This window comes from Onychostoma macrolepis, chromosome 12, assembly GCF_012432095.1.
Source record: "Onychostoma macrolepis isolate SWU-2019 chromosome 12, ASM1243209v1, whole genome shotgun sequence".
In the NCBI taxonomy this organism is placed as follows: Eukaryota; Metazoa; Chordata; class Actinopteri; order Cypriniformes; family Cyprinidae; genus Onychostoma; species Onychostoma macrolepis.
The window spans coordinates 18,087,897-18,109,395 of NC_081166.1; the positions used below are offsets into that span (position 1 = coordinate 18,087,897).

Genomic DNA, 21,499 nt, shown 5'->3' on the forward strand with positions numbered 1-21,499 from the left:
TGCTCAGGACCTCAGACTGGGCCGAAGGTTTACCTTCCAACAAGACAATGACCCTAAGCACACAGCTAAAATAACGAAGGAGTGGCTTCACAACAACTCCGTGACTGTTCTTGAATGGCCCAGCCAGAGCCCTGACTTAAACCCAATTGAGCATCTCTGGAGAGACCTAAAAATGGCTGTCCACCAACGTTTACCATCCAACCTGACAGAACTGGAGAGGATCTGCAAGAAGGAATGGCAGAGGATCCCCAAATCCAGGTGTGAAAAACTTGTTGCATCTTTCCCAAAAAGACTCATGGCTGTCTTAGATCAAAAGGGTGCTTCTACTAAATACTGAGCAAAGGGTCTGAATACTTAGGACCATGTGATATTTCAGTTTTTCTTTTTTAATAAATCTGCAAAAATGTCAACAATTCTGTGTTTTTCTGTCAATATGGGGTGCTGTGTGTACATTAATGAGGAAAAAAAATGAACAAATGATTTTAGCAAATGGCTGCAATATAACAAAGAGTGAAAAATTTAAGGGCGTCTGAATACTTTCTGTACCCACTGTATATAACTAAATAAATAGTTTACAGAACAGGCCCATGGTGCTTCAACAGTCTTCTTAAAAATTAGAAATTCCAGTGATGATTTATAATAATTAAGGATGGAATGCATTCATGTGAAAAAACAGCCCCCCTGCCATATTAATCGAAGAGCTAGTGCTTATTCTGTAGGTCTGAATCAGGGTATTAGATTTGGAGCAGCCAATATACACTTATGAGACATAGTTTGAGTCCCACTGTGCTCATCCATGCCCTTGTAAATCACAACAGTAAGGTCACCCTCACCACAATAATTGCCGAAATAGACATGCTGACTTTAAGCAGCAGTCGCATTAGTGAAATTTCTGCAAAAATTCAAGGACAAAAAGATTGATTGTAGATTGTCAATAGTGTCGCAACGCATGAAACACAGCTCACACAGAAGTCCAAGCAGCTTTCTATGTGTAGGGACATCTTCACACGAAATTTATGAACGCATGAATTATCGGTATGACTGGATTTTGACAGAAATTGTTCTGAAAGTAATTACAGCAATATCATTCTACCCTGTCATTATCAAGGGTATTATCAAACTTAATGGTTACAGTTATCATCCTTGGTGTGAATGGGCCTTAAAGGGATAGCTCACCCCAAAATGAAAATTACCCCATAATTTACTCACGCTCAAGCCATCCTAGTGTATTAACTTTGTTCTTTCAGACAAATACAATCGGAGTTATATTACACAATGTCCTGGCTCTTCCCAGCTTTATAATGGCAGTGAATAGTATAGATTGGGGGGGGGGGGGGTTCTGAAGTGAATCTATGTACTTCAGTAAGAATAATATCACAACCAGACTTGCTTGTTTGGTATTGGAGTTGCTTAAACAAGAAGAGATACTACTAGTCATCCAATATGCAACTGCATTTAAAAAGCAGTTTGCCACAGGAATGATGAGTTGCTTGTTTTGCTGCGGGATCTTGCGGTAATTGATAAGTGGAGTTACTGGGCTGGTGCAGTGACCCTTCTGATAAGAGACTAATGAAGCTCAATATGGCACTCCTGCAAACGCTCAGAAGGCTGCTGGAAGGAGTATGGGATTTTCATTCTGAAACAAATGAAGCAGAAAATGAAAGCTGACAAGCTTGCACCAATTTCAATATTTAATGCCACTTTTCATAAGTCATTTCGCCTGCTGCTGTCTCTAAAATCAGGCATCCTGACAGTGTTTACATTAGGGCACCAATGCGCCTCATACATGAAAGCACTGCAAGTCCACTATACTGTTTACTCCTGTCAGACATAAGGATGTGGATGAGCTTTTAGTCCTAATAGTCAATGAATGTTTTTCCCTAATATTTACCACCCACAGACAATCAAAGGTATAACACAATACCCAGTGTTGCCTGAAATGACCGTCTTTGGTTGAAATCCCCAGCGGTTACAAGGAAATTCACACTGACTTTATTTCATTTAAATGAAACAAAATGAGGTCAGACAAGATTGAAATGAGCCAGCGGCCACCAAATTTATCCCTCAACCTTCAAACGACCATATTAGCACACGGCAACACGCAGCGTTGCCCCTTCTCTGGTCAGTAATACAGACAAAGAGTGGTTAAAAACGTAAGCACATTCCCTTAACAGACCACTTGCTGCCTAGAGAGTGAGCTGATGAACTGCGATGACACAGTGGGGATGTCAATCAATTCATCACACTGTGGCAGGGGCAGAGACCAAAGCAAAGCCTGACCAATTAAAATCCACTTCTTGTGTGTGATGGTGTTAAACTTAATACGACACTATAGAGCATTGTAATGACACTAAAACTCACGTTGCTCTGCAAGTAAATTAAAGTTGGCATGAAATGAAAATTCATCCTGCCTATTTTCTAAATGCATGTCATATCTTATTCTGAACAATTCATCCGTGCATGACCGTAGACATTTCCTAGTTCGGTGGTCAAAATATCAAAGAAATCTCAACTTTTTACGATTTATGAATTAAAATTTTTTGCATGTTTTTCGGTTTTTAACTCTTGTGGGTTCCATGTTCTATCATCATTATCAATAATTATCATGTTTGTGGATTAAACTGATCCTAACTGGCTTTAATACAACTCACACATGAGAAGAATCACACTATGAAAAACAGCAAACAGATAAAAAAATATATTATCATCAATTATATAGAAAACAAAATAAATAGTAAATATACAGTAAATACAACTTATTTTATGTGAAACCGTTACGGTTTACTATACTACTCTAAATCTTAATTGTGTTCTAGACTCATTTTGAGCACAAAATATGTGCTTGCAAATGTAATTGTTCCAAGCGTAATTGTTTAGTTGATTATTTATTCACATCGGGGTGTACTTTGATGATAGTACTGATATTAAAGGTGCTCTGTTCTCACCCAGGTTATGTTTTTCATAAATTAGCAGTGTGCAACCAAGCAATTAGTGGCTTGCAACCTCCTTTACTTATGAAAATAATCACTGTATGATTGCTGCGGTAACCAGAAGGTTGTGTTTGTCAGACTTTTTGCAGGATACTGTTGTCATGCTATAAAATAAAGACATTTCAGGAGGGACACCAAAAACCAGGACTGTCCCTAGAAAATGGGAACATCTCAGAGGACATTTATTGAATGCGTTATTGAGTACATTAAGGACAGCATACTTTTACAACCCAATTCCACAAAGGAACTTGCAAATACAAGCAACCATAGCCGCTACGACGATACACACTCGCATAGAAAGGTTTGTTTTCAATGTCACATTTTATTTCACCTCGCAAAGAGAGGAGTGCATTAGTGCAGGTGTGACCTGTGTTCGCGTAGAGTGCAGAGATCAAGGGGTGCAGGTAAAATGTATTACTTACTCTTCTCTGATGACAGCCACCCTCCATTTACTGACAGGAAATAAATGACTGTCATCCAATAAGGTGACCCCAAACATTCATCTGGAACATTCTCTTCATCCCCTTCACCTTGATTCTTTGGAACTGCTTTCCTCAACGGAGGCTTTTTTTTTTTTTTTAAGGATGTAATGATGGGAAATCCAACCTCAAGGGACAGCAATGCTTTGAGCATATTGAGCTTATATTTCTACGCATAAGAAATGCAACCCAAATGATCTGCTTTTAAGCTTTTTTTTATTTCTTTTTTTTAATGAACATTGTCACATAATCACAGGAAAGCAAAAGCTGAATTTAAAAAAGTAAACAATTTTTAAAATGGTTCTGAGTTACATTTATAAAATATTTACAAACATTTCCAGTGTTAATGAAACAAACATGAACACTTCAACAACATTCAGATATTAAACAAACAAAATCTACAAAATATATGACAAACAATTTATATGGAGAAAAAAAAACAAAAAAAACTTAAGTTATACTTGGCCATCAAATTAATGTTTGGACCATCTCTTGGCAGTTCTTGTTCTGAGTTTTCTCTTGATTATGAGATGATCGCTCTCTTTATTATCATCATCACTGCCTCCAATGATCTGTAAAATGATTTAATACACATTCATCTGACAGCATTGCAGCATGGATTTTTTTGTCCTGAACAAATACATTTTAAACTGTACCTCCGTACCACAACAAACAAACACACACGTCAAAATAAACAATGCATCACAGATTTCTTTTACTCAACAAGGCTTTAGAACTTACTTCAATTATTTCTAAACGTCAAACTTAAACATATAAAAGAATGATATTTCTAGGGGTGTCCCCGACTAAGGATTTTCATAGTCGAATCGGAATTTTCGAATCATGCCGATAGTCGAATCATATATTTGGGGGCGGGGCAAAATACATTACCAAGAGTCAAGTCAGTCATTCGACAGTCATAAATACACAGGGAAAATGTGTAACGGACACCTCGCAGATACAAACTGGGTAAATAATGTTTTATGTTTTAATTAAAAGATAGTTAACAATAAATGTCAGCGAAACCCTTAAAAATTCACAACATTTTTTTTTTTACAATAGTGCTCTCAATATAACATTATGTATATGATTGTAGTTATAACGTTATGCATTTCTGCTTTGAGCTGCGCGCGCTGAAGATGACCAGTAGAATGAAGCATATGATAGCAGGTTTTTAATCAATGGGATTTAACTAATTTATCTCACATAGAATACGCTTCGTTATTTATATAACATAACGTTAATATTACAACTTATAGGCTATCTGCACAAAATGCCCCGAATGCACATGAACGCGTCTGCGCGGCTCTGAATGAACTCCTTTTGTGGACGCGTTCTTCTTCACGCAATAACATGCAGAAACACAACTAAACACTAAAAAAAAAATCACAGAGTTTTATTATAATACTGTTCTCATTATAATGCTATGTATATGACAGTCATAGTTATTAATATTCTGCATTGTTGTTCTGCTCGCACCGAGCGCTGAAGAGATAATCACCGTATAGTACTACAGTGAAGCGCTTTACTGTAGTGTAACTCAAACAAATGCATCTTATACGAGATAAATAACATATACACGATATAAATAAACCGACTGAAACGTTTTGAAATCACTTGTTGTACCCTACTGATCGAAAAAAAATGAAGTCTTCCACTCTGCCTGTGTCAATTTGAGTCTTGTTATAGATTTAAATCCCTGCCGCCAAGATGCTCCTCTGTCGGTGACGGATTAGAAAGCGAAACTTTAATCTATAGGGGTGGTTGGATTTATTCACGCACGTTAAAATATTTATTTAAAGCTTTTTCTTTTAAGATTCTTATTTACAGCATTATCATAATAGGCTGTATATTAACTTATTGGGAGAAAACCGGTAGTTCTATGCGAAATCAGACACTGAGCACAACTGTATAGCCAAAATGGCATGATCATAACACCTTGCGAATATTCGACTGTGAGATTTGGAGTCGAATCAGCCTCCTCGAATCGAAGCATCCAATCGTCGACTATTCGGGGACACCCCTAGATATTTCATAAATATATGTACTGCTTAATTTACTCTGCATATTAAGTTGGGATTGAAAAAAGTAAAAAAAAAAAAAAAATGTAACACTGAAATTAAAACAATCTTTAAAGCAGATTGACTATCAACCTTGTCTTTTTGAGGCTTAAAATGGTATATAGTTGTCATTACATTATCTCTAACAAATGATATGCTTCTCATTCATTTATTCATACATACATGCTTATGATTCACTCTTACGTTACTAACGCACAGAAAACACTACTTACAGGATGAGAGGGTATGTCCAGCGGGGAGGAAACCCGAGTCTTGAAGAGCTTTCGTTTGGATTTCTTGGGTTTGTTGTTTTCAGAAGGATTCGGCGGTGCGGGGGATTTAACATTCACCACGCTCATGATCTTTTTGGCTGAGGAGGGAGTTAGAAGTTGGGTCATGCTGAGATCCAGTATGAAACACTTTTGGCAGAGAGCTCCAATCGATGCCATTGACTGAGTGTAAAATTAAGAGGCAGCGCTGACCTTTGCTCCCAAAGAGGGTTGGAGAGCTCTGGATAAAGTCTCCAATCTTCTGCAGGGCTCCGTCTTTTTTAACTTTCAGGATGGCAGGAGAGTATTTCTGCTTTAATTGACTCACCTTTTCCCCTTGCACTGTGGGAGTCTGGTAAGGTGCGAAAATACAGAATACAACTATCACAGTGTATTATCGAATAAACATTACAGAGTAAGACGTGAGATGTCACAGGTGTATTAAATGACAGAAAGTCACCTCAATAGATTGCATGTTTTCCTTGTTGTTCACCTTCAGCCGTCGGTTTTTTCGATTTTCTGGCTCCACAGAGTTCTAGAATAACAAACACATATAACACAAGTTATAGGATTATGTGTTGCATTATATGTACGATGACCAAGTCATTAGCACACATGATTAATGTTTTTCATTGTTCATTTTTTTAAATGTCTCACAATTTAACAAGAATTTCTAAAAATAGTTTACTGCAACTAACTGCAGCTGCAATACACGTTTAGAATTAATCATGTTTATATATCTAAATCAATTAATAGGTCTAACTAACTAATTAAACTAAATCTAAATAATTAAAAATGTGTATAGATTATAGAAACTTCCATGACATTTCCAGATGTGAAAACTCAAAACCTTTGAAATTCCCTGACAATGGGAACCTGGATCATTTTCAACTGTTTAGAAACCACAACAAAGTGTTTAGACATAGTGTGTGAATACCTCCATCTCTGGGCTCTTTCTCTTTCTGGCTGTACGTCGCAGTTTTATCGTGACAGACTCCGCTTCTCCTGGTTTCCTGACCTTCATTCGGTCAGGTTTAAGTGGTGTAAAGCTGATTTCTAGCTCTGGTTTGGGGAAGCGCTCTTTTCGGAGACTCTTTGTGGACAGGATGGAGGAGTCGAGTTCTGCCACCTGCATTGAGTGATAACCAACATATATTATTTATCCACAGTAACCAATTATCATACAGACCAGAGCTATTCCAGTCTTTGTATTGCTTTTACGCTTCTTATAAGCTCTATGCATTTTGCATTAATATCACTCTACTGACCTCTTGTGTTGGACTAAAAGAGTTGCCTTTATTCTTTGTCTTCACGGTTGATGTCTGTTTGGAACTGCCAACTTTCTGGGCAGCCAAATCTTTTTCCCTTTGTAATTTCCCAATGGTATCCTGCTTCTTAGCCAGCTGCTGCTTTAATATTTCCTGTAATCAGTATGAAGGTAAGTGAAAAAGAAAAAAATATTTACTTTAATATTATATTAGCACTATCGTAAAACATTGTTACTGATGTAAAGCCTTTTAAAATCCTTCAGTTTTCTCTCATTCGCAATGGCCTAATAATTCTATATCTTAACTACTGATAGGCTGTTACACTGCTCAGGATGATCAATGAGGCAATATTTAGTCATTTAGAAATTATTAGGCTTTGGCCAATAACATTCCTCAACTTGCCAAATAAAAATTATCATTCCACTTAGTGTCAGTTCCAAAATACAAAATCTGAGTAGTGCAAATTGACGACAATTTTTGGTGGATTTTGAGCAAATACTGTGTAAAAGAAGTGTAATGAATTAATAATTGTAAAATGAATTAAGAGGATTGCACATTCTACTTTTCTGCAGTGATATTAATGTCCTGCTGTAGTCCTGTCATTCCTCCTGTTGGCAGGTCACTTGGACCACAAAAATGATATTAACTTAGACACCTGCTGCGTAAATAAATTACTACTCAGAGCTAAATCCTGCCCTAAAGCCTGTGAAAAGAAAATAATGAGACCGGGAGAGAGAGATGGAAAGACTGATCCTATTACCAGCTGCAGCCTGTTCTGTTGGTCACCCTCTAGTCGCCTTGCTACCTGAGCCACTTTCCCTACGGCTGCTCCATCCAGCCCCTTTTCCTGCTTATCATCTGCCTGCTCCTCATTAGGCTGCCGAAACATCAAAAGGAAGTCATTTTCTACTGCTGGAAAAAGCCAGTTATGGAAAAGTCGGAGGGATCAAAGAGTTGGAGGTTTTTACTTTTGTGTTTTCCGCAGGTCTGCAAGCTCTCCGTTCTTCCTGCTGAGGTTCATCTGAGACACCGACACTTGGTTTCTGATACATCTCCTGCAGTTTTGCAAGATCTGAGAAGAACAGAAATGTCTGAGGTTAGCTTCAGTTAGAGGTGAACTGAACAGTGTGACCAAAGCAGCATTACCACGGTCCCGGAATTTTGGTAGATGACACCAGTACCAGTGAAATCTATGTCTTCAGTATCACATAACACTTCAGAAATCATTCTAATATGCTGATTTGGTGCTCAAGAAACATTTCTTATTATCAATGTTGACAAATGTGTCACACTTTAATATTTTTGAGGACATTAAATTCTGGTACTTCTTTCTGGTGACTGGTAAAGAAAAGAACAGCATTTATCCGAAAAGGAAATCTTTTGCAACATTATAAATGTATTTACTGTAATTTTTGATCAATTTAATGCATCCTTGCGGAAAAGAATCCAAATAAATAAAAATAGAAAATAGTAGTGTATATTTTAACAAACTAATTTCAAGTACTTAAACAGTAAGTAAACTAAGTAAAGAACAAAGAAATATTTTTTTTTTAATTCTTTGCACAAAATGAGCTCATTTCAAATTTGATACCTGCTACAGGTCTCAAAATAGTTGGGACGGGGGCATGTTTACCATGGTGTAGCATCTCCTCTTTTCAAAACAGTTTGAAGACGTCTGGGCATCGAGGTTATGAGTTTTCGTCTCATGTGATTTTTTTATTCAAATAAAAAAAAAACGTCCCAACATTTCCGGAATTCGGGTTGTAAGTTAATACATGAAATAATACATAAAAGAATTGAAATAGAAGATTAAAAAGTAGATATTGTCGTTTAATTAATATTAACACATTAGATTAATATGACAAATAATAGATTACTGCTGATACTGAAAAAAGACCGGCATCTTTTTATTCTTGTATCTACTTGGTATTGAAGTAACTTTACATTTGAATTCCCTAAACTGAATCTTGCTGACTTCTCACAGTATGTTGTCTAGCAGAGATTTATACGAATTACAATTAGAATAGACTCAGCCACCTTCAGTTATGGATTCAATCTCGTTCTGTCTGGCCTGCAGCAACTCCTCCTCATCTGTCTGTGTGCAGTCTTTATTTAAGTTCACACACGTCTTCTCAATCAGCTTCTGCTCTGCCAAAATATCTGCAAACAAAATCAATCTTACTGAGGACAAAACGTAAGCCGATTTTGTTAACACCAATTGGTACTGCAGAAAAAAGTGCTTAAATGAAAAGACATATAGGTTACCCTGACAGGTTGTTTGGAAAGTCTGAATGTTTTCTTCTTCTATGGCATGGTTAGACTTCACCTGTGAGTGAAAAGATGTGGAATAATCCAGCATTTGAGACCTGATAACATCACAAACTGAACAAAGCTGAGAGAAAGAGCAGCACTCACAGTCTGCTGTGGCTCAATAGATTGCTCTGTACAGCTCAAACTGTGTCCAGCCTGATCCCTCATCTCATTTGCTTCACATAGCTTCTGCTGAAACATTTTCTTTTCTTCACTTAAGATCAAAATCTGAAGGAATAAAACAGCATTGTTAAAAAAAAATAAGAAAAAAAACCCTGTTTATATCACTTTTACCACACTAACAAAAGACAAAGGCAGCGATTTTTCCAACCTGTTTCTCTAACTGTTCTTTCTGCATTTTAGCCTCAGATAACTGATCTCTGACATCAGATCGCTCTGTCTCCACCTGCTGCAAATCACAACTCATGGTCTTGATTTTATTAAGTCCATCGTTGACAAGTTCTCTCAATCTATAAAAAGACCAAAAGATCAATCAAACCAGCTGATGTTCATCAAATCATTTTTCTCAGTTCCATGCTTAAGCAACTATAAATAAATAGTTGAAGAGAATGAGCAGTAAAATCTAGTGCATAGAAAAAAAGACTCTGACTCAACAGAAATGAGGATGTACTCCTCAACTTATCAAAACGTTTGGATGAGAAATGAGAACCTACTTCAAAATCTCTTGGGCTTTAGTCTCTAGTTTTGCATCTTTATGAGCCAGATCTTTCTCCATCGCAGTTATTCTCCTCTTTGCCTCATCTCTTGGCTTAGAGATCTCATTCTCTACAATTGTTCTTACTATGTTCAGAACTTCCCCGTGCTGGTTCAGTTTGCTCAGAATTTGAATGAGTTTGTCCTGCAGAGTTTTCCAGCAATCATCTCTGGAGTCTTGCTCTTGTTCTTCTATCCTCCCCTGCTGATGTTTCAGAGCAGTCAGTTCTTCCAGGAGCTCAGAGTTACTTTTTATTTGGGCCACAACAAACTTTTGAGCGTCATAACGGCTCAGTAGGCTCTGGTACTCTTGTGCCTGGGCATCACGCTCATATTTAAGCTGACTGCAGAGTTCCTCCAGCTGGCACATGTTTGCTCTGGTCTGGCTGACCTCCTGCTCCAGGTCACTGATCTGTCGGCTCTTCTCATGAGATAACTCCAACATCTTCTCACATTCAGCCTCCTTTTTCTCATGAGTGAGCTGACAGACACTGAGTTCCTGATGCAAATTATCTGCATCTGTCATTAAGGATTCAATAGTTCTGGACTGATTGCAAAACTCTGCTTGATGTTCCTTAATCAAAGCTTTGGCTGCATCAAGTTCTTCTGAAAGCTCATTGGCAATCTTTGTCTGAGTGTTCAATTCTATCTGCAGAGTTTTGAGCTTTGAGCCCATCTCATTGGCTGTCTGCTGAAGTTCATGTAGCTCATTGGCAAGAGTCTTGTTCTCATTTGTGACTTTGTAGACCTCTGCTCTCTCCATCACCACAGTGGCTTCATGTGCACGAGTCAGCTCTGCCAGTCTATCAGAGAGATCACACACTTTTTTCTCAAGTGAACAACGCTCAAGTTTAAGTTCATTCAGCTGCTCCTCTTTCATTTTCAGTTCTTGCAAAAGCTGCTGAGTTTCCTGATTTGTCATTTCCTCCCCTCTAGGTTCACCATCTTCTTTCAGCATACACTTACAGTTGTTTCTGAAATTTAGGATTTCTTCTTTGATATTATTAATGAAAGCCCTCTGTACATTGGGAATGAAAGAAAAAACATGAGCCATTACACTGCAAATGCATAACTAAATGTACGTGTACCACCTCATAAAACTATTTATTTCTTGAAGCAGAATTCAAGAATTTTCAAAAAACTCCTTTGAATATAGTGGTAGTTTATAGTGACCATGTCTGTCAAACTCTAAAAAAAGACAAAACACCATAAAAATACACAGGATTTCTGCTGAATTTTCAGTGATTTACAGATTTCTAGATTTTTTTTCAGACAAGCTATTGTATTAAGACTCTGAAATAAACCTATTACGAGCTACTTTTGTGGTGTTTTTAATGTCCTTTTTGGATTTTGACGCACTGGTCACTATACACTCTAATTGGTTATAAAGAGTTGTGACAAGATACTTAAATTCATCTTTTGTGTTCACAGAAATAAAAATAAAATAAAAATAAAATAACAGCATACAGATTTGAAATTAAATAAGTGAAAGACAGAATGTTCATTTTCAGTCAGTCATACTTGTAGGTCACCACTCTTAATCAGAGATCATTCCGTAAGGACAAACCCTAACTGAACTGGAATCGGTCAACATGCACTACCATTCAAATATCTGGGGTCAGTATGATATTTTACTTTTGAAAGAAATTTATATTTTTTATTAATCAAGGATGCATTAAACTGACCAAAAGTGACAATAAAGACATTTGTGTCACAAAACATTATAAACTATATTACTGAGAGTTTCTATTTATTAAATAATCTGGAAAAAAATATTGATTTTCAATAAAATATTAAGCAGCACAACTGTTGTCAATAACAATATTTTTGAGCAACAAATCAGCATATTAGAATGATTTCTGAAGTATCAGGTGACACTCAAATCTGGAATAATCAGGGGTTTTCCGGGGGTTGGAGGATGGGGCAGCACATGCAAAGCATGCAATGACTGTGGCAACTTGAAAATTTGAAAGTATACTATACTACTTCCTTATTCAAAGGAAGGTTTTTTTTTTTTTTTTTCTCATGAATATATGGTTGACCTGAAGAATGAAAGCTATATCATACACTTGGAAAATTATGAGCTATATCACCGCTTATCGACACTAGGGGTGTATACTTGGTTCACTAGAATGAGACAATATTTTAATACTATTTTTAAGAAATTTTCAATGACAAAATACTTAATATATAATAATATATAAGTCTTAATTACAAAAAGTAAAACAATGCAGTTGTATTTTGAAATATTTTAACTAATCTAGGGCTGTAACTAATGATTATTTTGGTAATCAAGTAATCAACTGATTATTTTGATAACCGAGTAATCTGATATTTTTTAGTAACACAAATAGACCTAAGTGAAAACTAGGCTTTAGTATGCCTATTTATATATAAACTAACGATAAGGCAATAATAATTGGCTCAAATAAAATATCAAAACCAAGTAATTACATGGTTTTATTGAACAACACCGTAAAAATACATAATATAATATGCCTATAAATATATATATATATATATATATATATATATATAATATGAACATAACCAACTTAAAGGGTTACTCTACCCCAAAATAAAAATTTTGTCATTAATCACTTTACCCCATGTCGTTCCAAACCCATAAAAGCTTCGTTCATCTTCGGAACACAATTTAAGATATTTTGGATGAAAACCAGTTGGTTTGTGACCCATTGACTTCCAAAGAATTAACACTGTCAAGGCCCAGAAAAGTATGAAAGACATCATCTTACATTTGTGTCCCGTTGATAATCTCCAAAATGGCGCTACATTGATGCGGAGGAGACGAATTGTTGAATAAAGTCATTATTTCTGTTTTCTTCGCGTACAAAAAGTATTCTTGTAGCTTCGTAAAATTATGGTTAAACCACTGATGGCAGATTAACTATTTTGACTATGTCTTTCATACTTTTCTGGGCCTTGACGGTGTTAATTCTTTGGCAGTTAATGGGACAGTCACAAGCCTCCCGGTTTTCAACCAAAATATCTTAAATTGTGTTCCGAAGATGAACAAAAAAAATTCCCACTTTGCTATGACAATCTGGCGTTACTGAATCAGCTACTGTAAGTATGTTTTGTTATTAGTTCAAGTATTTTCTACTGACTGGAGTTTTGCACATAACGTGTCGTGTGTGTGTGAGAGGGGAACAGGGTCACATCACAGCTGAGTGTACAGCCTGCTTGTGTACTGCAAATACATATGAGCATCATCACTGTGTCTGTCACGCGACTCTGTTCCCCTTTCGGGCTTGAACTGATGGTAAAACTAACTTGAAAGCTGAAGTTCGCGATTATGGTAAAGGGTGTTACATTTCTGACGCGTGCTTGTGGTGTTCGGCCAATCACAATGCACTGTGTCAGCTGGCCAATCAGAGCAGACTGTGCTTGTTGGAAGGAGGGGCTTTGTAGAAAATGATGCGTTTGAGAGAGGTGGGGCATAGAGGAACTACAATAATGTACAGTATTTGAAAAATAATGTGTTTTTTGAACATTAATGCATGTATTCTGTTACACCAAATACACAAAATAATGATCTTTAAAATAGCATCATATGACCTCTTTAAGTACATTATGTATTATAAATACCTGCAGAGGGCGCAAACGACCTGGTGACATTTCACTTTACAGCGTGATTAAACAATGTTTAAATCCATTAAATTGTAATATTTGGCCACATGCAAACTCAGAAACTTTTATTTTGAAATCGTGATGTACATTAAATGGCATATTTAGAAATAGGTTGATGTATTCTCCTGCGTTGACAAAGGTTTATAAATTATTTACATTACAAATCTAGTGAGATAATACACACTGTTTTCCCAGATGAACGTTAAGCAATTCAAATTCACAGCAAAAACAAACGTGTTGCATTTATAATTTTGTTCAGTGTATTTAAAAATGTAATAAAATTTCAGAATATCTCTTTTACTGCATTTTGATCATGTAAATAAAGCCTTGGTGAGCATAAAAAATTACTTTTGAACAGTAGTGTATTATAAACTTACATCTTTAGTAGCTGCCTCCACGTTTTGGTCCAAAGCAGTCTGTAATTTAGAGACCATGTCATCTTTCTCCTGGCAGATTGACATGAGTTCCTGACATCTCAGTTTCTGGTTTTCATAATTCTAAAAAAGACAAACAAACAAACATCAATACAACAAAATACAGGTAGTCCATGTAAACAATCTATTGACAATAAACTTAGACCTTTCAAAGAAAACTTTAGTTCAAATTACTTTATTTGCTTGGAGAAGCTGGTCATTTGATTCCTGCATTTGAACACACATTGCTTCAAACTCTGAAATGAGAAAATATAATTAGACTTATGTCATAAAACACTGAGCTTTCCCCCCTTCGTGGTAACTGAACACACCTTTATTTTTAAGACTGAGATGTTGTTGGCTTTTGAAAAGCTCATCTCTCTTCTCCTCCAGCTGTGTCCTCAGATGATTAATTGTTCTGGGTGATTCAGGGACATTTGTCAAGCAATTCTGTACTGCCTCTGCATCTCCTTTTATCTTAGCTATATCATTTCGCATTGCCTCAATCATGCTGTCCAAAAGCTCAATCTTAGCCTCCTACAATGATGCAGAGAAGAAAAAAAAAAAAAAAAAAATTTTTTTCTCAAATGGCATTTCAATGTCAAATGTGTGCCATGATACAGATATGGTAGAATTCGCTATTTTTACATATAAAATGCATCAAGATTTATATACAGTGAGGAAAAAAATTATTCGATCCCCTGCTGATTTTGTATGTTTGCCCACTGACAAAGAAATGATCAGTCTATAATTGTAATGGTAGGTTTATTTTAACAGTGTGAGACAGAAAAACAACAAAAAAAAAGTTATAAATTGATTTGCATTTTAATAAGTGAAATAAGCATTTGATCCTCTATCAATCAGCAATATTTCTGGCTCCCAGTTGTCTTTTATACAGGTAACGAGCTGAGATTAGGAGCACTTTCTTAAGCCCTAAACACACTGCATGATTTTCGGCTGTCCCAGACGAAAGATTGGCATCGTGAATCAATAGTGGCCAATCAGAAATCATCACGATTGCTTCACGATGCCAGTCTTTCATCTGGGACAGCCGAAAATCGTGCAGTGTGTTTCGGCTTTAAAGGGAGTGCTCCTAATCTCAGCTTGTTACCTGTATAAAAGACACCTGTCCACAGAAGCAATCAATCAATCAGATTCCAAACTCTCCACCATGGCCAAAGAGCGGTCCAAGTATGTCAGGGCTGGACTCAAGTCTGGAATGGGCTACAAGACCATCGCCAAGCAGCTTGGTGAGAAGGTGACAACAGTTGGTGTGATTATTCGCAAATGGAAGAAACACAAAATAACTGTCAATCTCGCTCGGTCTGGGGCTCCATGCAAGGTCTCACCTTGTGGAGTTTCAATGATCATGAGAACGGTGAGGAATCTTTGGCATCACAAGCTCTTTGCCATCAATTCAACTCGCTGTGTGTGAAGGAGGAAGAATGCTGCCTATGAACCCAAGAACACCATCCCCACCGTCAAACATGGAGGTGGAATATTACACTTTGGGGGTGTTTTTCTGCTAAGGGGACAGGACAACTGCACCGCATCAAAGGGATGATGGATGGGGCCATGTACCGTCAGGCGCCAGGGCATTGAAGCTAGCCAGGACATTGAAAATGGGCATGACACATGAGCCGTTTTGGGAGAAGAAAAAAAAATTACTCGGTCCGGTAATTCTGATAAGCTGTCGGACATGGGACAGGCCGGGCCGGAGCGTCTCGGGCCAGGGCCGGGCTACGGCCTAAATTTGAGGCCCAAAACGGCTCATGTTTCAGCTATTAAAATAGTTCAGTTTTGTATGTAATGGCAGAGTGATTATATTTTGTTTAGTTTTTAATTAAGTTAATTTAGAAAAACGTTTGGAGCATTTTTCATTTATTAAATAAGTTTTTTCTTTCTTAAAGCTAACGACCAAGCGGCCAGTGGCAGACCGGCACTGATCATAGCCTATGTTTGATAAATTTAGCCTTCTCAAATCATCACGACTTGCCTAAAATAAAATCTATAGATATACTAAAACAGTTTAAGCATATAACAATGTTTAAACGTTAAACCTAGATAAATGTGCACTGTATCCTATAGTTTGTGCAGAGAGTGGAAGCTAAAGTGCAGGACATGGAGGCACCAGCGCAATCAATTGCATTTTTTTCAATGGAAACAACTTACGCCGTAATTTTCGCTCATAAAGGTAAGAGTAAATACATCATTCGGAACTGTAAAAGGTCTACTTTTATTTGTGTGCACTCACAATATCAACAAAAATAAATTTTTATAAAATAAATAAAACAATGATGTGCTTTCTGCCGTCTTGTCTTAAACAGGAGCGCTTCACAAAAATGAACCGAAAATCAGTGTATACATGCCTCACAGACATGATAAATATCTATAGAAAGCTTTAAATTACGACTTAAAGAAATATATAAAATAAAAAACAAAAACTCTTTCATTATAACCATAATCCGTGAAGATGCACTTCTCTCTAAAGGCACGTCTAATGAGGAGATGGCGAGTCAGGATCATCATCTTCATCTTTGCGACACTGACAGAAAACACTAGTTTATTAGTAAATAATTAAAATATCTCCTTACTATTTCCCCTGGACACATTCATGGTAATTACTTTTGCTGGGGCTTTACGGCAAGCTTTTTTGCGTGTATTTGAACGCAGAACTCTTCAGCTGCGCTGACGGCACGGTCTCGTGTTGTTTCCACCAGTGCGGCATTTGTTTTTTCATCACTAACTGACGGATGTCTAAAATATAAAAATAAGGTGAAGCCTAAAACAGGCCCGAAGCCCGGCCCTAGGGGCATAAAAAAGTCGGGGCCTGTCGGGCCTGGGCCGAAATGCAGGGCTCTAGGCAAACGTACAAAATCAGCAGGGGATCAAATAATTTTTTTCTCCACTGTAGATCAGTCTATCTAAAGTCATCAAATCACAATGAATAAAATGAAGCTAAAATTTAGTCACTGAACCAAAAAATGTTTTCAAAAGACAGCAGAAATAACAGCTATATTCACATAGGTTTTAACAGTGGACATAAATGGCACTTGATTTTGCCCTCTTTTTCTTATTAGAGGAAGCTCTCTGCAATTACCTTTGCAGCATTCTCATCACTGCTAACAGCAGCCATTTCTTCGGAAGTTTTGTTGACCAGATTCTTCAGTAGCTCAAGCCTCCTATCTGCTCTTTCCTCAACAATTTCTTTCTCTCTTTGAAGACGTTCACTGAAACATTGAAAAAAGGCAACATACATTACTGCATCTTCAATAAATATAAGAGAAATTCATAGAAATGAATTGCACCCACTGACTACTGTTGTGTGCACTGTTATGTCAGATTCACTAAAAGAATTAAGTGTCACAATTTGTGTTCAGCACAGGTTTTGAACCCTGTGCTGAACACAGTTTGAATGAATGAATGTATTGCTTGACTTACTTGTAGTCTTTTTCCATGTTAGAAAACAGCTCCATAAACTCTGCAGTGACTTCCTCACGAATACGAGATTCCATAATTATTTTTTCAGACTCTTCTTTGGACAGCTTCTCTTGGAGCTCTTCAATTTTCAACTGAAGCTGTATCGAATGTATCATATTAGCATATCATATAGTCTAAAATAACATTGAAAACTAAAACACAATAATTGAAACTAAAAAAAAAAAACACCTTGAATACTAAAACACAATAACTGAAACTGAAAAAACACCTTGAATATTAAAACACAATTACTGAAACTGAAAAAACACCTTGAATACCTCACACAGCTCTTGACTTTCTGTAGCCTCTAGGACAGTGTTGTCCTCCATGCTCTCACCATCATCCTCACCCATTTCTTCATCATCTTCATCCTCCTGCACGTCCTCTAGGCTCATCTCCCAGCCCATGAGCGAGCTTCTCCTGGTCCAATCCTTCTTATCAGCGTTATTGATTATCATGGACACATCTCTGGCAGATCTCTTGAGCGCAATGCTAGGAGCTGGTTTAGGGTTGTGGACCACCACCTATAAGGGCAAAAGGTAAAACAACAAAATTAATAAATAGCAAAGAGAGTAAAATGCCTGATAATTTAATATCCAATAATGGTTCCTGCAAACCTTCTGAGCCACTGCTGAGAACTTGAGGACATTCAGGGTTTCATCATATACAGAGGCACACTGGTTTATGTTGATGATCATGCAGACTTTTCCATGGCCACAGAAAAAACCCTGCAAATAATGTGTGAGTTTGCTCTCTCTGAAGGGGATGTGCTGATGAAACCTGTGCAAAAAGACCTATTAGTTGCGTTCTAAGTCCCAATTTCAAAGAGGAATTCAAAGGACTAATGAAACAGAAGACAAATACATCTAATGCAGCAAGCAAATTAGTTGTTTTAAAAGTGGACACTTTCTCACTTGGTTTGCGTTTGGTTAAGCCTCAGAGCATTGATGCATTTCCCTAGCGTTAACAAGGAAGTGTTGATGTTTCCAGCTTCTTTTAAGCGGTCTCCTCGGTTCTGAGTCTTTGCACATCGCTCAGATCCAGCCAAATCACATAATGACAACCTTTAAAAATAAGTTAATTAATGAATAAATCAATGATTCCATGTTAAAGCATGTTAGTATTGAGGTCACCTACTCGCTTATTGTCTGAACTCGAGGAACACCGACATCATCAATACGCAAGATCCGAATGGAAAATATACTGTGGCTATGGAGAAAATGTATATGTTATAAAATTTCAAAACATAATAAAATGTTCAAGTTAAATATTAACACTACAGTGATTTAAAATGAAGCACCTTCTGCTAGAGACATTGTTGAGCTTGGTGGATGAAAAACTTTGATTTTTCCTTCCGATTTTCACAACTTTTAATGCCTCTTCTGCACTGTTGACTTGAACCCATTTTAGATCTGGAGGGAAATATTTTTAAATATTAAAAATATATTAATTTTTTTTTTTATAAAATATTTAAATGTAAACATTCATTCAATTATTATTATTATTTTCAAGCCAGAAAACAGTTGGTTACCTTTCACAAAAGCATTTCCTTTAACATCTTGGGCTAGCCGCAAAACATTCCTTCTGTGAGAGCCATTTGGAACAACATCAAGCAGATCATGGACGTTTTCATTGTAGATTTCACAAAAGGAGACCCACACAGAAAATTTAACATAAGAGGTCTCATCCAAACAGACACTGTCCCCATTTGTGTCACTAGAGGTGGAGCCTGGGGAGAAAAAAACAAAAAAACAAATTAAAATCAATGTTTGTAATGTGTTTATGCTCACTGACAGAATGCTCAAAAACTATTTCAAAGGTAGAGTAAAATACATAAAACATTCAATAATACTTACTTTCAAATGATGAACAGCTGGAGCTGGACATGCTAGACAGGGTTTTCTGGGGGTCAATCTGATAAACAAAGAAACAGCCAAGATGTGAGTATTAGTAATTTACTTCTCTGTGCTAAAAAAACAATATACAATAAGAAAAAAGAAAATATATATACAAATAATTTACATCTTTAAATCGGCGAAGAAAGTTTCTCTTATTTGTCGCTTCCTCATCCTGCTGCTCTTTGGTGAGTCTTATAAAGTCGACACATCTGTGAGGCTTGATGTTATTTTGAGAATAATTTCTGCCTTCTATGCTGTTAAAGATCACATTTAATGACCTGGGCAGAATTCCACTATCTGAATCAGGGCCTACAACATAAAATAGAAAGCTATACATACATACAGTGCAATGTATAATTAAGTGAAAGTGAAAGTGAAGTGACATGTGGCCAAAGTCATTTTTGCTGCGGCGCCCGGGGAGCAGTTGGGGGTTCGGTGCCTTGCTCAAGGGTCTCACCTCAGTTGTGGTATTGAAGGTGGAAGAAAGCGCTGGTTATTCACTCCCTCCACCTACAATCCCTGCCAGACCTGACACTCGAACCCGCAACCTTCGGATTACAAGTCTGACTCTCCAACCATTAGGCCACGACTGCCCCACAAACAAACATCTCATACAAAATTCTTACCAAAAAAAGTAAACGTCTTCCCAGCATTAGTAACTCCATAAGAAAAGATCAAGGAATTCCCTCCATCCAACACTTCTTTCACAAGGCTTTTGGCTGTTCCATCAAATATATCTCTTTGTGTCGTTTCTGGACCGTACACCTAAAACATGAATTCAGCAATCATATTACAGCAGAAACACTTGATAACATCACTGAAGCCTGTCTGCAATAAATGACAATGCCAGAGGTGACTGTGGCTGTCCTCATACCTGTGAGAACTGAAATCGTTGTGCCAGCTGTGTCCCGAATCTCTCACTGTGTCTGGCTGTCAGAGATGCTCTAGGTGCCTTCAGAATCACGGTATCTGGAGGCTCAATTGAGATGCACTCCTGTTTGAAGAGATTACAGTCATAACAAATTGCATTGAGCACATTAAAAGTATAGTTCACCCCAAAATTAAAATTCATCATTCACTTTTCATCCTCATGTTGTTTCAAACCCATATCCACACAATAAAAGTTAAAAACACATATGGGTCATAACAGAATTTCTCAAACATTGTATAAAAATTTATAAAACATGTCAGAATTTAGCGGGCACCTGCGATTCTCCTTCTGTTCTCTCTGCAGTAGTGAATGGGCGGACACGGAGATAGACCTGCAGATGCTCTTTGTCCAGAAATACTGAGTCCTGTTGAAAACAGAAATATGAAACATGACATACTAATTTACAGCCTAAATTCGAGGACTTTAAAACATGAAATATGTTTGATAATAATAAATACCCTTGATAATTTGGAAAACTCGATGGAAAGATCTTTCCGGAGGTCCTCAGCCGTTATAGAGCCAACTCTCCCAGGCTTATGATTTAAACACGATTCCATCATCTTGACGAAGCCTACGTTTAGCTAAAAATGTTATTATACGACAAATTTAAGTGGCTACAAACAAAAGGGAAACAACAATGACGCATCGACTATTGAACGTATTAAATGAGCTACTGCCTGAGATTTTTTTCCAATTCAATTAAGCAACTATTTTGAACAACATGGAAAAATGTAAAAGTATCTATCACCCGTGTGTTTTCATACTCACCAATTTCACTTACTTTTCGCTTTATTGTTATTAACCGTAACCCGTTTACATCGATAACATGCTTCTTTCCTGCCGTCGCGGCCACTCTGTTCAAATCGGACCAATCGGAGAGTTCGCTACGACGTACCTTCACCCCCAAAGCGGAAGTAAAAGGTACTGTAGTTCTACTTGACTGACACGATAAGCGAAACCAACGCAAAAATGGCATATGCGAACTACATGACCCGTAAAGCCCAATTAACTCATGTGGTCCATGGCTTCTGGTTCA

The 21,499-nt window shown here is 37.1% G+C and overlaps 1 protein-coding gene across 5 annotated transcripts; it reads right to left on the reverse strand.

Annotated features, from left to right (window-relative positions):
* Nucleotides 1-3,658: 3,658 nt before the first annotated feature.
* On the reverse strand, nt 3,659-21,483 carry kif20bb (kinesin family member 20Bb). Of its 5 annotated transcripts, none has more exons than XM_058793076.1 (31): nt 21,245-21,483; nt 20,922-21,044; nt 20,738-20,827; nt 20,407-20,526; nt 20,159-20,297; nt 19,657-19,841; nt 19,491-19,548; nt 19,166-19,363; nt 18,935-19,046; nt 18,772-18,843; nt 18,549-18,698; nt 18,252-18,414; nt 17,913-18,158; nt 17,596-17,732; nt 17,255-17,384; nt 14,487-14,691; nt 14,350-14,411; nt 14,119-14,238; nt 10,051-11,108; nt 9,708-9,846; nt 9,482-9,604; nt 9,332-9,392; nt 9,104-9,226; nt 8,035-8,138; nt 7,827-7,943; nt 7,067-7,219; nt 6,736-6,927; nt 6,259-6,333; nt 6,012-6,150; nt 5,763-5,899; nt 3,659-4,041 (listed from the first exon to the last, which is right to left on the reverse strand). In XM_058793076.1, the coding sequence occupies exons 1-31, from the start codon at nt 21,437-21,439 to the stop codon at nt 3,943-3,945; spliced, it is 5,025 nt and encodes a 1,674-aa protein (XP_058649059.1). In that variant the 5' UTR covers nt 21,440-21,483; the 3' UTR covers nt 3,659-3,942. The 5 variants fall into 5 exon arrangements, with proteins under 5 accessions (XP_058649059.1, XP_058649060.1, XP_058649061.1 ...); XM_058793078.1 differs by having other exon boundaries at nt 3,661-4,041; nt 21,232-21,375; XM_058793075.1 differs by having other exon boundaries at nt 3,661-4,041; nt 20,922-21,034; nt 21,232-21,366.
* Between the last annotated feature and the right edge of the window lie 16 nt (nt 21,484-21,499).